Source organism: Falco rusticolus, chromosome 1 (assembly GCF_015220075.1).
Source record: "Falco rusticolus isolate bFalRus1 chromosome 1, bFalRus1.pri, whole genome shotgun sequence".
In the NCBI taxonomy this organism is placed as follows: Eukaryota; Metazoa; Chordata; class Aves; order Falconiformes; family Falconidae; genus Falco; species Falco rusticolus.
The window spans coordinates 122,342,852-122,359,805 of record NC_051187.1 but is presented as its reverse complement, the minus strand read 5'-3'; the positions used below and the strand labels follow the sequence as shown (position 1 = coordinate 122,359,805).

The 16,954-nt window shown below is 39.5% G+C and overlaps 1 protein-coding gene across 2 annotated transcripts in view; it reads left to right on the top strand.

Annotated features, from left to right (window-relative positions):
- The window catches only part of SNX25 (sorting nexin 25), an 88,286-nt gene that overhangs the window by 39,765 nt on the left and 31,567 nt on the right, over window positions 1-16,954 (top strand). For both annotated transcript variants that reach the window (XM_037398683.1, XM_037398690.1), the window contains exons 6-7: window positions 2,630-2,700; window positions 11,760-11,950. In XM_037398683.1, coding sequence (XP_037254580.1) covers window positions 2,630-2,700; window positions 11,760-11,950 — 262 coding nt within the window. The remainder of the gene's footprint in view (window positions 1-2,629; window positions 2,701-11,759; window positions 11,951-16,954) is intronic.

Below are 16,954 nucleotides of genomic sequence, written 5' to 3'. Positions count from 1 at the left end.
GGGACATTTGGGGACCTGATGTTTGTTCTTATTTTGCTGATTTCCAAGGAGCTTTTTGGTTGTTTGTGGGTTTTTGTTTTGGTTTTTTTTTTCCCCTTTCATACCTTTGCAGTCTGAAAACGTGGATTTGTTTGGGGTGAAAAACCCCAAACTAACAAAGCTTCCAGAGAAGGGTCTGTTATATGGTTATCTATAAACATCCTTCAAAGTCACTTTTCATAATGTTTGCCTGTGTTGTTGCTAGTCATGAAGGGAGGCAGTTTTATTCCTGTTTTATCAAGTTTCCACAAAAACCATGTTGCCCCTGTTTCTTTCAAGAAGGAAAAGTTAAACAGTGAAATTTCCCCTGCGTTTTCCCTCAGATTTAAGTTAGCGTGGATAAATTCGAAGTCTCCTACAAATAAGAAAGAAAAGATGAATTCTTCCGTGTCAGATGTGAAACAAATTTACTTGCTCTGTCAGAAGACTAGAGATAAAAGATGTAATGAGTTAACGTAGCTGAAAATAAATAGTGATAAGGAAATAAACTGGTGGATAGTTTTCATTCTACTTTCAAGATCAGTATTACATTTATTCTGTTATTTGTTAGTATAGCAGCAAAAGGTCACTGCACAGTTCATGGTAAGAAACATTATCACTGGCTCTGTGTCATCTTTTACTTAAGAAATGGGGGAAAGAGATTAATATAACTGAATAGGGAAGAGGTAAGAGTGGGAAGAAGTTACATGGATGTGAGCCCATGATTGGTCCAGTTCACTTATTGAAAATAAAATTAATACATGACATTTCAAATTTCCTTAGATGTTTACTTACCAGCACCAGAGAATATGTAGCAGCTAGAATGTTTGGAACAGGATTTCAAGGAGAAAGGTTTGTGGTCTGGCAGTGTAGCCAGAGTGGTGTCTCTGTGGTGCAGTGCTGTACAGTGCTCTCATTGAGTAGTAAACAGCAAGAGTACAGCGCTTAGGAAGAACAGACTAAACAGTGTTTTGGAGGATGTAACTTGGAGGATCTCCCTTGCTTAAGGTAATATATGAGGAACAGGAAACAAAGAGATGCTGTATTACAGTATCGGTAACAAAACCACATAAAACCATGAATGTGAACAAATGGCATTAAATTTGGAAGGAAAAATGTTGCAAGGTTAAATTGGAAACTACCTTCCATGTGCAGTATTTACTTGGTTGTTTGTACCTTGTTTGATAAAATCATAATGTTCACAGTTACCGTACAACACCTGAGAGAGGTGAATGAGTGTTGTTTATAACGCACTTACAGATACATAACCTAAGGCAACAAAAGTCCATGTGAGCTGCCCAGAATCATTTGGGAAGTCTGTGTCTGAGCAGGGAATGAACTGTGGGACTGCTGCGCACAAAAATACCACCCTCACTTTGGTGCCCTCCTTCCTCTGAAGGACTGGGAAAGAACTGGTGGGCAGATGGAAAAAACCAAGATAGAGTAATGGCAAAAGGAAGTAGGCTTAGAAAAAGTAAAGCATTGCGAGCAGGTTCTGAGGTTTCAACTTGGTAATTGAGGGAGTTGAGTAAAGATTACTGCAGAAAAAAAAAAAGATAAACTCTGAAAGTGTAGTTATAAGTGAGCATATGCTGTGTGTGTAAAATGGTATGTCTATACAAAGAGGCAGCGACAATCAAAATCCTTAGAGTTATAGGAGGCAAGAGGAATGGGGGGAATTGAATAACGTTGGTGAAAGAAGTAGACATGTAAGAAAAGGAATATATTTTAAGGGTCGTAGACCCTTTCTTAAACAGAGAATTAGTAGTCATGGACAAAGCAGACGGTACAGGAGGCTTCAGCCTTCATCTAGGGGTTAACGTGATGAGGTTAGGGAACTCCTACAGGAATGAGTTAAATTCTCTAGAATACTTGCTTTATTACTAGTATTAATAGGTGCCAAAGTAAGTGCAGTGAGAGGAATTTGAGTGTTTATGACCAGAACTTTGACATTTATGAAAGATTTAACTGGCAGTCGTTTTCTTTGCTGAGTGAATGGTGTCTGTTAGTTACAAGATTGGTTTTACTTAAAACTCAGCTCGTTAACTGCATTAGCCATCTTCCATTATGTGTAATAGACTTTTCGGTGATAAACAGGTTTTAATAATTCCTGGAGTGTGGTACTTTTAACTTATTTTAGTAGAATACTTTTTTTTCCTTCTAATTTATATATGCTCCGTATATGTATTGAGTGCATTAGCTAGAATAACATTAAAGACAGCTTTTTGCTTTTGAACTGAACTCTAATCCTAGTTGCCTACAGAAAACTTGGGTTTAAGAACATGACTTCACATTGCGTTCATTGATATTAACTGGCTGTGCAGTGCCAGCAATTGAGAGAAGGGAGCAGTATTAATGTTAGTTGGATGTTTTCCTTTTGTTTCAAGATAATCTTTTTCCCCCCCTACTCTACTCCATATGCACAGCGACCCTTAGGTTGCAGATATTCTGAGACATGACTGTTTGCAGGTGAGGAGGAGGTGGAAGTCTTTGGGTTTTGTTAGTTCTTAAGTGTCCTGTATGAAGAACACGTTGTGAAAAATTAATACATGTCTTTTCTTCTCTCCTTTCTCTTCTCTTCACCCTTATTCCCTACTGTTTTTAAAACTAGGTATCAGATTGTAGTGGAAATAGTTCAGGCAACCACAATCAGCAATATTCCCCAAGTGAAGAGGCAGAAAGGTAAGATTCCGTTTTGTTAAGTCACATCTGTTATTTTTATCTTGAAAAGCTGTTTGAACTCCTGACATGCATATGCAATCAGTGTGTGTGGGATTTTTAGACAGATTTTAGGAATTCTATGCCTTTGGTGTTTCAGTTCTGTTTCATTTGTCTGATTCTTCCAGAAACTCCCATGGTGTGATTATCCCCCCACCCCATCTTCATCTAAGCTGATGGATCATGAGAAAGGTCATATCTATGATGCATTTATTTTCAGAACTTGCTGCAGCTAAGGATTTTTGGCAGTACAAATTTGTATGCTGAGAATCTTGTTTCCTCTTTCATACAACCCATTCTTCAAAGTCTCACTCTGTTATCCTTTCAAAACACAGAAGAAGGAATGATACAGCATAATTGTCAGTCAGCTTTTATTTTTGACTCTTCATTGTATTATGTTTTTGTGCTGCAATACAGAGTGCTCTTAAATCCTTCTGCAGTGTTTTGGCAATGTCTGCCTTTTAAAATGCATGTGCATTTTACATTTGTACTTATATTTATTATATGTACTGCTTTTTATGGTTCTCCAAATGTAGCAAACCAGTGGTGTATCTTCAGGAGATTATACTGATGGCAAAATTACAGACGAAGTTTTTGCATAGACATATGCTTAAAGTATATCAAAGCATAGTTCAAAGGCAATAGACAATTTAAATGAATTTGTATACAACTCTAAAAGATCTTTCTTTTAGGTTCTCATGTAATCTCTATTTGTCAGGTATAAAAAAAAAAATAAAATCCTTTTCAAGCTCCTTGTATCACAAAGGAAAGCTTTTAAAAGTCAGTCAAGTGTTAATGAAAAATGCAGAAACAGAAAATAAACATGCCATGGTATGATCTTTGGGCAGTCTGAAGAGTTGGGGGTCCGTGGTCAAGTTTCTGAAAGTAAGGCTGTCAACACTGATATGCTGAAATGCCTTTTGCTTACATTCTAAAATAGAGCTAAATGTGCATTCCTGTAGGATAAAGTACTTGTGTCAAACCAAGGCAAAAGGAAAAGAAGGCACTGGTTTTGCTCAAGTGTACATTACAGGAAGAGGTATTAATATTTCTCAGATGAAAGTTAATTTAATGGAAAGTCTGTTTCATAAAGTAATAAAATGAAAACAAGGAAGTTAACTCAGTACATTATGAAAAATCAATGTTTCGAAGCCTGTATTTCCAATTGTGCTGCCATTGGTCTTTGCTGTGACGAGAATTGATTTGGGAAATATTTTTATACGGTTTGGGTTCCTACAATTAATTACTTTCTCACTGTCCTCTGTCTCACTTGAGTTTATCTAGTTAACTATTCAGGGTTCTAAACCCTGAAGAGATGTGTTTCTGAAGCTACAAATGCCTGGTACTGCAGAACAGATACAAAAAAATAATTGCTATTTATTCTGCCAAAATAGGTCTGGTTCCACTTGTTCTGTGGTGAAGTTGGTTCTGCATTTTTATGGGCTCTTGACTTTTACCTGTATTAGAAAATATCCAATAGATATTCCACTAGCTGCTGCACTGAAGTTTTGTGTTAAGGTGTCAACTTTCATTATTAGTTTAGACCTATTAACAGCCTTTTATGTCATTTAAGAGTCGATTACCACCACTGGCTGTATTACTCAGTGAGGCTATTGTGGCTAAACCTTTTATTTATTAAATAGCCAATGATTCATTCTACTGAAGAAAAAGGTGACTTTTTTTTGCTTGACACGTGGAACAGTATGTCCAACAGAGGCATACAATGCAAGGTTAATTACAGGTCACATGAATTTAGCACAGCTTTCTAATCTGTTTCATTCCTCTTAAGGTTTTAATCTACCAATAATTTTCAGACTCAGTCTATACACAGTAAACTTTAAGAGGGCTATCAAAACTGTAGAGGTTTAAAATCTAGTTCTAAAGGCGGCTTTGTGTCATATTTTTTCTGAAGAAGGCGGAGACATTTTTCCTAATGCAGTAACGAATCTAACATGTTTCTGAATTTTAGGAAGAAAAGTTTAAGGAAAGAAGCTCTGCTACCTTCCTTAAAACAAAACAAAGCTAACAAAAAACCCCAGCATCGCTTGCTGCTGATACAAAGATTTGTTGAACTCTTGTAGTACAGACCACCATATTCCTTATGCCACCTTTTGATGTTTTCCTTGCTGGATACCACAGCGTAGTGCTACCTCTGCAACAGCTGGATTTCATAGTGAATAATTAAATGTAAGCTTTATGCAAAATGGAAGTGTGTTTGCACCATCTCATTCTCTCTCTCTTTAATGTTCCCCCTGTACCTGCTGCATGTCTGTCATAATGTATGTGAGCTTGGGTGTTTGATGTATACGACAGTCGTCCCTTTCCAGCTAGTAAACGAGGTCTTGCCTTTTGTGTCATGGGCATCTCTGAGCTTTGATTCCAGCCTGATGAGAGATAGTCTTACTGCTGGCTATTTCCTTTTTCTGATGGTCAAGTTGGGACCTAAAAATGTAACTGCTTCTTCAGTGCCTAGGTGTTCAGCTAGAACAACTGAACTTTGGCTGGCCAGCAGCCTGTGGAGCCTGGTATCTGCTCTTAGACTATAAGCAGAACAAGTATAGAATAATATGTACATGGATATAGTCTCAGCCTCCATCAGTTTGAGGCATGGGAGCTTCCCACGGCAGTGTTTTCGATAGAAAAAGGTACAGCAACAGATGTCAGGAGCACTTAGTGCAGCAGCATGGCCAATATTCTGCAGCAGTGAGTGCTTAGCTACTATCTAAGCAAAGTAAGTGTTGTGCTACGTGACTAGCAATAACTATGCCTGAGCAGGTTTGTGTACCTTTGCTATTGGTTGACAAGACATAATTAAGTCCCTAAAACTGACCGAAAATATTTCATTTATAAAAAGATTAGGTGGGTATTATTAAAGGATGAGTAGCCTGAGGACCAGGTTTCAGACTGATGACTTCCCATCTAAGCTACAGTTGCCTGACGTACTATTCTATCTGGTGATACCAAAGTATATACATTTAATGTTGGTGCCCAGAGGGGTTGGAGGGGGAAGGCTTGTCTCTCAGCCAGGACAGGTTCTTTATGCTTGATTTAACTAGTGTTGGTGCCACCTATTGGCAAAATATTTACCTATTATGGACCTCTAATAAAAGGATGGAGTACTTTAAAGTGCTTCTAAACATCATTGTATTAAAAACCTCTGTAGTCAAAAATGGCATATTATAGGGTCTTTTTTCTTTTCAGATTTCTATCACTTGAATCTTCTGGCATGTGAGCGTAGGAGAGCAAACGAAAACGTACAAAAGCATCTGATTCATGTTAAGCAGTAAGTTTTGCATTTGACTCCTTGAGAGAGTCAAATGTCTTAAAAAAGGCTGAGACGACACAATTTGAGAGGTTCACAGTACGATGCCTGTTGTGGGTGGATGATAAATCTTCATGGCCAAGAGAATTGCTTTTGGTCATTGCTAAAGCTGAATAAGAACCCTAATGAAGCATTATTGTTCGCAGAGGTGTTGATTTGGTTTATTTTGGAATGCTGCAGACCACTGTAAATAGAAGCTGTTATTTTGCATGCTGACACTACACTGCTTCCCTCATTTACGCTTGCACAGAAGTGCTGAATCTGATGTGTACATGTATCTATCTGCATTACTTCTCCAAACTGTGTTCTCCTATGTATCTTCTTCCAGAATGGTCAGGGTCGTTCCAGAAGTGAATGCAGGAGGAGACTTGGTTTTGGGTGTGTTTTTCTGGTTTTGTGGGGGTGTTTTTGGTGGGTTTTTTTAAAACTCATCTTCGGTGTTTCTACCTACTGGTATTTTTGGATTGTGCTCTGCTTTACATTCATGTCTGCTTTGGTTGAAAGAATCGCGTCTTACTTGATCTTTTAACTGTTGTGCTCTCTCCATCTTGCCTTTTGATAAGGATTCTTCAGAAGTGCTGAAGTGGATTTGAGTGAAATTTTAGGTATTTTAGGGGATTTTTTTACAAAAGCTATGTGATAAAGAGGACAAATACGCAGATCAGGTGGTGTAGTGTGAGTGAGAGGGACCTGAGTTTCTATAAGCAAGAGTAGACCTTAATTTTTCTAAAGAGATAAGGCTTCAAAATACAATTTTGAAACAGCAACAAAAGTTAGTTGCTGTAGTAACTTGATATTTGCTGTAATGTGAATAAGAAACCGTTGAAATATGCTAGTTCTAATTTTAACAGCCATGTTTTTGTTTTTTCTCTTACTGATACTGTATTACGGGATCCTACAAGAATTTTAGCAAGGATCCCTTTTTACCAGCTTCTCTCTAAAACAGAACCCCGTGAAGGCATGTACCTTATCTTAGGGGAAAAACAGAAGAAATCTCTCAACAGTTTTATTTATTTTATGCCCCCTTCACAACACACGCACTGTAGAGGGATTTGTTTGATTTGCCTTTTGATTTCCTATGCCTTATACCTGGCTTCACAGCATGATTGGAAACTACCCTTGGACAACCAGATGGGACTTTTTCACACACCACATTGTAATCAACCCCTGGGCATCCTTGCTGAGAAAACTGCTCTTTTCCAATCAGGGATTGCGAGACAGATGAAATAAGCGGCCATTTCTGTATGGAGAGATCTGCTGCGTTGCAGCAGAAGATTCCTCCTGCTGAGCATTCCCAGTCTCCATCTTTTATAAGCGGAACTGACAACTGGTACAGAAACAAAACTGTCTGTGGGCAGGCTTCTTGGGTCCTGTGGTTCCAAAAGAGGCTTGAATGTGTGTCTGTAAAAAGGGATTTTTCTTTCAGCTAACTTGGGTGTGTGGGTTGTGATGTGTGGGTTTTGTCAAGATGATAATTTAGAGTCAAGTAAAATTGGGTACTTCTGCATTCCAGCACATCACATATGCCATCTAAATTGATTATGACAAAACTGTATTATGATTCTTCCCCCCCACACCCCCATCCTCCACACAGGGATAAACACGCATATGCAATTATTTTTGCATAGATTTTTGGCAAGACTTAAAGAGCGAACATTGTGTTTGCATGTCATGCTCAAGCATTAAGTGTGGAAGCAATCCTTGTGGAATGAGGTGAAGGCTACAGTGACTCTGACTGCGGCAGACTTGTTTTGATTTGTGATTCTCAAATCAGTTTTATAGAGGAGGTTCTTCTTCATGCTTCTGAGATCTTATGTCTGTGCGCCACTGATGGTAACGCATCTTGTCCACAGCTGGTTTGGAGAGATGCCTGTCAGTGAAAGAGGGAGGGGAGAGGCTGTCTGGTCAGATAGATGTGACCAAAGGACACACAGGGACCTGTACACAGAGGCAGTAGGTGGTGGATGTTATTTCATTGTTTAGGGTATGCTTAACTCCCGTGCTCAAACTTACCATACTGCCACTTTGCTTTTTGTTTTGCTTAGCTGTGGCTGTGATGTGGGAGGCTGTGTTGCGCTATATATTGCTAATGGTCAGTGCCTAAATTCTTCATGATCTCCCTTTTAAGTCCCTTCCCCCAGGTCTGTTGCTGCAAGTGTTTGGGATTTGGCACTTCTTTTACTCGTTCTCTTGTCTGACCACATTAGAGCTGGTTTTCCCTTTGCTTCTACTGCGGACAGTGGAAGAACTGTATGTACTGTTCTTCTGGAAGTCTGACCTGCTCTTGCAAAATTGAACAAATACTTTTCCAGGCCTGTGTAGGCTTTGAAAATGTGTAATTCCAAGTTTCAGAGAGTTCAAAGAGGTCTGTAATGATTGGTAAATTATATGTAGAATATTATGGTTACTGTTTATATGAAAATGTTAAGTCGATGTGCGCTATTTAAATACTTCAGCGTGGCATTAAGTAGGCACTGCATGTGCTTAACTTGGCTCCTGCAAAAAGTCTTGCAGAAATGCATATGATGGTGTGCATGTGTGTAGCTCCTTCAGAGACTAGTCAGGTGAGTCAGTGCTGTTGTACATGCTGCCAGGTGTCAGGTATCTGTAGTTCTTGAAACCGTAAAGGAAAAAGAACTTGTACTTTCAGCTTTAATCATGTTTTCGCTGTATATAACTTTGCAGTTAAAACAAGAAGTCTTTGTTTTATGCTGCTACTGTTAAGAGAGGGGACAGTTCATGCAGTACTACAGTACAGTTTAGTTTGTGCTTTAAGCAGCCTTTACGTATGTCTTAATTTACGTGATTCTTCTTGTATCCTTTGCTGTAGTTTCTGGTTTTAAAGTTTGTGTGGCATTTGTTGACATGACTGTTTGCAAGGTGCAGCATTCTGACTGAAAAATGGGACAGTGTGAATATGTACAGCATTTTGATGTATTCAGCGCATATAAACCTGACCAAGTAGCAAAACTAACCAAAAAAGAAGAGAAAATAAAATTAGGTCTGAGGAATCCATTCTTAGAAGTGTCTTTGGTGGGTTCTAGGATCTGTTCCTGGCCTAGCTCCAATCAAGGTGGTTATGAATGATACAGAAAAAAGTATGGAAGCTTTGTCAGAAATTACTGTAGATGTGTAAAAATGCATGGAGTAAAAAAGATTTGCACAGTCAGCTTAGCTTTGATTGCTTGGGAAGTCTGAGCTCCTGTGGACCGTTTGCATTTTAATATTGTTCAGTGAAATTGAATTATCAACAGCTGTGGTTTGATAAGCAGAATTCAAAATTCTGCTTTTGGTACTGATTGCATTTGGATGCCCTCGGGAGGAGTGCACAGTACCCCTCTGGGGTTTTGAAGTTCCTCCATGGCAGTATGTGTCTTGTTAAAATTTCCCCTGATAAGGAGAGTTATTTTGGAGGCCATGCTCTGTGCTGGGCTGCTCTTCATCAGCCTCTTGTTTATTTGTGAAGTGACGTCACTGCCAGGCTTTCACAGTGACTAGTCCTGTTTATCCATGGAGCAGGAACAGGCTGGCAGTGTGATCTTCATCACTCTGACCCGAGTATTTCCTACATGGAGTGGCTTCTTATGGATATGAAGACCTGAGTGAGGCAAATAGTTTTGAAGATTCTTGGCTAATAAAGTAATTAATCGCTGGAAGCAAGTGGGATGTAGGGCTGGCTCATTAGCCTCTCCTGAAGGCCTGCTGCAATCACAGGATGCTGAGACTTCAGGTAAAGTAGATGTGTTTACTTTGAAAACCCTTCAAGAATGCCTTATTTTCAATAAGAAGGGTGCTTTTGTTTTAAGGAGGCTGAATAATTGATCATTGTGTAGCACTGTTCGTGAGTTTTCAAAGTGTGGGGTTTCAATATGCATTTTGAGCCCAAAGTAATTAAACTACTGAAAGAATTTAGAACTTCTAAAAATTATCTGCATCAGGTGCAGGAGGGAAAATGTTGGGTTTTAATCTTCACTTTAAACTACTGTCCATGTATTTGTATTAGCTGTAAATGTTTTAAATTGAGGGGGAGAGCTGTTTTGTCCTTAAGGTCTTTTCCTGCCGTTTGTTGTTTTCCTTTTTTTCCCTCATTAATACTAGTACCTCTGGCGAGGGAACTGAAACGCTAAATTAAATGCTCTGTTGACTTCCCTGTGGAGATAACATACCAGGAAAACAGATGGCCTTTTCTTTTTCCATGGTAAACTCATTTTATCATTTGCCTCAGCAAGTATCATCACTGTCGTTCACTATTACATGGAAGTTCAGATGCAAATGATACTTATCTGTTAAAACACTAAGAGTCTTTGAATCGGGAAGGTTCCCTACCAACATACCTAAATAAGTGCAGTGAACGAAGTGAGATTAAAAATATGGCAAAATAATTTGGGAGAATATCTGTGCTCACCATACATGTGGAACTTCAGGGACCTCCATGTACCTTGAGTTGTCCCTTAGTATACAGTGACAAAACGTACGGTCATATGTAGTAGTTACATGTGGCTTTGAGAGGGAAATAAAAGGATGAAAACGGTCCTAAAAGGAGAAGGTACCTTAATGTATTAGAAATGTGTTGAAAATACCTATTTTAAAAAATTCCTGTGAGATTTCCTTTTTCTGTGTATGCATTCACAAACTGAGCTGTCTGGTGGTTTCTTTCCAGCAGCAGTTTTGAAAATGGAACACTGTTTTCATCATTTTACTAGCATTTGATAGTATGAAAACATAGTAGAATAGATCTCTATCCCTGAGCAAGCAGTTAATCCAGAGCCAAGTACAAGCGAGGTACTTTGCTACCAACCTTTAGTTGCAGCCTGCAAAAGCAGGAGTATTATCATTGAACAAAAGAAAAAAAAACCCCATGTCTATAAATGTGAATTGGTTGCATCCTGCAGATATAAAACAGGAATGATTTCAATGCAATAGGGTTTTTCAATCTGCTTTATCAGCTGCTTCTTTTTTTAGACCCTGGTAATTAGCTGAAGAGGCTGGAATGTAGAATGCACAAACATATTATATCTTGTATTACTAAGTCTTATTCAACTGACTGTCATCTTCATGTTACTTTACTATTTAACAGTACTGTACAGTCTTGATGTAGCGTTGTAAGATTTGTTTAAATTATTTTTTCCTTGGTCATCCGATAATTTTGAGTGAGCTTCAGTCAGTGTTGTTGTCTGGAGGAGCTAGTGTGATACGCTATTTGCATCAGGCTCAAGAAATTGGTATTTGTACATGAGATGCAATGGGAATGTGTCCTGCTGGGCTGGAGGGGATCGAGTCCAGTCCTTCGTGACTCTAGGCAGTTAATGTTGCATTCAGTAGGTTACATGAGCCACCAGCTCTATGTGTTACTGTACACCATGACTGTAGGTAACTTCCTAACACCATCTGGTAAATACACATCCCATAGTACAAGTCTTGGGTCTGTGGCTTGCAGCAAGCTATGGGAAGAGAGCTGGAGATTTCACTGGACGTTTGAATAAGGACTTTTTTCTCAACTGTCTTGTATAAGCCCTTGAAATATCATTGGAGAATGTTTCAAAATCATCATTCTGTTTCAAATACAAACTTTCCATATCTGTGCTCATGTGCATAGGTTATTCCTGAATGACAAATGCTTTGATCAGGCAGGTCACAGAGTCAACAGTGCGATGATGATTTCATGTTGTAAAAGACTGTCTCTGATTTGGTTTATTCTTAGATTCAAAAGGAAAAGAAACTGCGGCTATGAAAGCTGACCTACTGAGGGCTCGCAATGTGAAGAGGTATATTAATCAGCTGACAGTGGCAAAGAAGCAGTGCGAGAAGAGAATAAGGCTCCTGGGAGGGCCTGCTTATGATCAGCAGGAAGATGGCATTTCTGATGAAGGCGATGGCCCCCAGAGTCAGAAGGTATAAATTGAAAAACATGTACACTGTCTGAAGGTCCTTCTGAATGTGTTAGCACTGGCTCGCGTTAGCCTCACTGTCATTAATCCCTCCCTTCCCTCAGGAGTCAAGTACAAATTAATTGCAGCATAGTTTGTTTATCTTGGGAAAAGATAGTTGCAGTACCCAGAAGTACATACTGATCACCCAGCTTGGAATGTTGCTAGATGTGAAACTTCCTGAAGCACTGAGCGGCTCCTAAGCATGTGTGATTTTTCAGACATACTGCATGTAGGGAGTTAATAAAGACATGGTAGCAGCATTTCTGAAAGTAGCAATGTGCTTTCAAATAAAAGATTGCCAACATTATGTGCTGGCTTTCTTTAGCCCTTGTTACATTTACTGTAGGAAATACCTTGGGTGTTTGCAAATACTAAGTTATTCAAAAGCAAACACTTACGAAAGGCAATTGACAATATTAAGGGCAATTGTTGCAGAAAAACTCTGGTAAAGCTGTTGACTAAATGCTGGTTTTCAACATCACTGTGGTCTGGATTTGAAAAACTACTGTTGTATTAGCCAGGACCTGTAAAAATAAAATCATGGCTACTTATCCTTGCTAAACTTTTTAATAAATTTAGTGACTTGTTTGTGTAATCACTTTGTCCCCATTGGGCGAAGTGCAGTAATTCACATGTTCAAATTGGAAAGAAGATTTTACCTTTTGCGTGTAGGTAGAAGAGAAGTTATGTCTTCATGCAGGGATCTTTAATTTTCATTATGTTCTTAAAGTTGTAGCTTAGTGGCGCATAAGAAAAAGTTGCATGACAGAGAAACAGTTCTTATTATTTGTGTTTCATCTTTCTTGAGTAGGGTCTGAAAGACAGCAATTCCCCACCTGCTCCTGTTGTCCTTAAAACAGGATTTCAGATGGTGTGTCATAGATTGTGCCAAAGTAGTCCTGATCTGTTTCCTGAAGATGGGTGTAGCGAGAGATGCCAAGGAGAAAAGGAAAGAGGGAAGCATGTGGCAGCACTGCATGAGCCACTGATGCCACTTTCGGTGCCTGCTGAGATGTTATGGACTTTCCAGGATAGATACGTGGTAATATAAGATTGTTTGTGAGGAGAGATCAAGTAGTGAAGCTGCATTGGATAGGGGCAGGGCTTGGTCAGAAATACAATAAAATATAATATTATTATAATGAAAATCAAAGGACTTAATGTTGCATTTTTTTATAACCCGATGGATTTTTGGGGGGAGCTGCTGACCCAGGGTTATATCTTGCAAACGTACTAATGAACAGCTCCATACTGAGTTAATGGTACTATTAATATGAGTAAAGACTCTCCACAGGCATTTGTTGTAGTGATGGTGGAAACAACGGGGTCCAGGGCTGCTCTGCTTCTAAGGTTTTGACTTGTTTCTGTGAAGAAGCCCTAGACCCACTCCACGCCTGTGTCAGCATGGAAAATAGGAAAACCGCTTTTCTCTTCTCTTGTACCCAACTCTTCGCTGCCAGGAAAAAGGCTGGATGAGAGGTGGGGGCCACACTGTTCTCTTCAGAGAACAGAAAAATGCCCAGGGTTTGGCTGAGGAAGGGGACTGTCTTCACTGTTGCTTCTTCCCATTCGTTTCCTGAACTGTGCTAGCTGCAGTCTGGGTTCTTACTTCAAGGCAATCAGTGTTATTTTGGATGCTGCACCCTACTACGTGGGCAGTATTGACTGAACACTCAGGCCTCTTTCTAAGCAAAATGGCAGGGGAGTGTTCGAGATGTAAGAGATGCGCTAATATTGGTAAGTCACTGCTGGTGTCCATAATTCCTCTCTGTAGTCCAGCTGTGCCGTTTTTTTTGGTTTACCTAGCGCTTAACCTCCAGAATAACAGCCTTGTGTAGAGGACACTGGAAGTTTGCCTTCCTTTCTTCAGCTTGCATGAAATAGGTCAAAATAGGTCAGAAATGGTCATTTACTGATGGTGTTTTGAATTATTTTATGTAAGTGTATTATATACAGAAGCTTGAATAAGTTACTGACTTATTTGGTCCAATTGAACAAAGAACAAATTGGCTAGGGGCCTAACCTTGTATTTTGGTTTCACTTCTGCGTCCTACAGAAAGCTTTCTCTTTCCTGCAGTAGTAGGGGAATAATAGCATTAATGGTAAAAACTTTTAATGCGTGTTCTGATTATGGGCTTAAATGTGGAGATGGATTATTTGGAGCTGTCAGTGTTCTCTTACAGACTTAAGAAATATTTTGTGTTTTGAAATACCTTTTTTTTTTTTTCCCTTTTACAGCAGAAACTAATTATAAAACAGTGTTGGTTTTCTGTTTAATTATACAGTCCTGTGACTTTTATGTATTTGACTTTGCACGTTTCACACACCTCATTATCCTGTATCCAGCTTCTCTAGGGAAATCCTGAATGTGTGAATTATAACCAAATGTTTATAAGCAAGCAAACCCCAGATACTGTCTGAATCTGAATTCTGTCATTAGCTCTGACACCGATTTATACTCTGCCCTGGGTATTAGATTTCAGGGAACTTGCAGTTTCAGTTAGTGTAATATATAAAGCATCTCTTCTGATCTATTTATGGTCCAGTGCAGTTCTAGTGCTTTTTCTTAGAAACTGTACCTGCACAGTATTGTAGTAATTAATTGAGTTCTTGTTGCCTGTGTGCGTTCAGCAAATCACTTGTGTGATCTGTTGTGTTCAGCGCAACAGCCACATCACCGAGATGTGTAGAGTCCCAGTATCTCCTTGGTGGAGCTGTTCTGTGAACCACGGGTGGTAGGAGCTCTGGGGATCTGATCCACCATCTGAGTGTATTTTGAGGCGGAGGCAGTTCCATGTTTGGAATTCTGCTGACGAGGACCAAGTAAGAACTCCTACGGAAGACCCTGCTTCCACCATATGTGGATAGATACTGATATAACTCGTGACTGATCAGATTTTCACTGCGGTTTTTAAGCTTCAGATCACGTTATGTCAGGATACTTCATGGTACAGAATTTGGGGATATAAAGAGCAAGTGTCAATTGTTGCTCTCCTCTTGCCTGAAGGTAGGGTGTCTTGCGACAGAAGTATGTTCGTGAACATGTGAGTCTCAAGACAGGGGTTTTTCCATTGATGTATGTGCAGTGAAATAGCCAGACACCTTATGTAGTATATGCTTCCTGACAGGCAACTAATCATTGCATTTGGTTCAGCTACTGCTGTGTATGACAAAGCTAGCCTTCTGATGACTTACCTCTTTTTGAAAAATGACGACACCACTGCATGTTTAAATTTTAGTCAGTGGGCAGAGAATGTGTTACTGTTTTTTAAAATGCAGTTTGGAAAGAGAGACACTTTTCCAGTATTATTTTTTATATTCTTCTTCTTCCTGTCCTCTACGAAAAAGAAAAAAACAACCAACCCCCACAAACAAATGAAAACAGAAATCCTGCAGTCTGTGTGCCATCATTCCAGCAGAACATGTGCGTTATTGACTTAAATTCTGCTCAACTCGCCCATGATCTGCAGTGCTGTTACCAGCTTTATTGTGATTATTCATTATAGGCCAAGGTGGCTGTAGCGAAGGGGAACCTGGTGTGTTGTAAAGACATCTATGCCACATCTGGTGCCTATTCAGGCCCTTCCAAATTAAGCAGTTGTTTTGATGTTCCTCTCCAGAGAGAGGTTGTGACTATCTTTAGGGACTTGCCAGGACCAGTTCTCTGCTTTGTAGGGCCAGGAACAAGGCTATTCTGTTGTATCCCCCTATGCTAGGGATGCTGCTTAAAGCACCCCACTTGGGGCAGGGAGGAGGGCAGGAATCTAACCCCTTCCTAGTCGTTGGCAGAGCCTGTCACCAGCTGTAGTGTATTAGCTACTTTCCTGTTGAAGTAGGAAATTGATGTCACTGCTGGTTTTTCCAAGCCCGGAAGCTGTTCTCAAGTTAAAAGGACTTGAAGTGTTGCTGCTGAGGCTGAGTAATTCCAAGATTATGTCTGCTAACTGGATATTGGATTTGAGGGTGTACACATGCCCTAATGCATGCATGTATGCCAATGTAACTTAGACCTTTGTGCTCTTAATTCGTGCTGATACTGAGTCATAAAATGATCTTCTACTGAGGATTAAAAATTACTGCAGAATCTCTTTCTTGAAAATGGAGATATTTGTATTCCTCAGAATACTTCCTGGATTGCATGTGTTTTGTAACGACTTAACCACCTCAAACCTAAAAACATCTTTTGTCCATCGTTACTGTCTTTGAAGGCTTAATAATGTTTACAGTACGGTGTTTGTAACATATTTAATAGTTATAAACTATTCAATAATTTAGGATAGTCAAGCCTTAAACAAAAACCTAAAAAAAGTTTGTGAGGTCTCATTTCTGCAAGGGAAATTTAAATAAGCTTTTCTGTCTATCAATTTTGTTGAAGTATTTCAGTTTGCAAGGTAACTATTAGGAGGTTTGTGTAACAGCATTATTAGGCACCACCACTTTTTAATTACCACGGGGCACCTGTGCAGCGAGCACTTTTGTTAGGCTAGAGGGATGGTTGTACTTGCCTTGCTCCCTGCAGCGGCACTTAGCCACAGTTACTTTTGAGAGGGGAGATTTCTTAATTACTCTCCTTGCTGTGGCAGCCTGAGTAGGGCTAGCTTGGATAATAGAGGCGTAGAGACCAAGGTGACTTCTTGCTCAAGAAGTGACAGGACAGTGCTCCACATTGTGATATATTTATTGCCTCTGCTATCATTTACAGAGCTGAAAAGTCCCAGAGATTAAGACCTCTGTTCAAGAGGCTGGAGGACACTTCTTCCACGGGTATTTTAAATCACTATCTTGATAAAACTATTGAATAAAACGTATGATGAGGCACAGCAATAATGCTAAGCCACAGACTGGGCTTTGAATGGTCATCTCTCTGTTCTTCTCTTTGACAGTCTGATCACTGTTTCTGTAGCAAGCCTAGCTTCACAAGCCTGCCTGTCTGTGCTGTTCAGTGAGGATTATAGTGAGCTCTGTA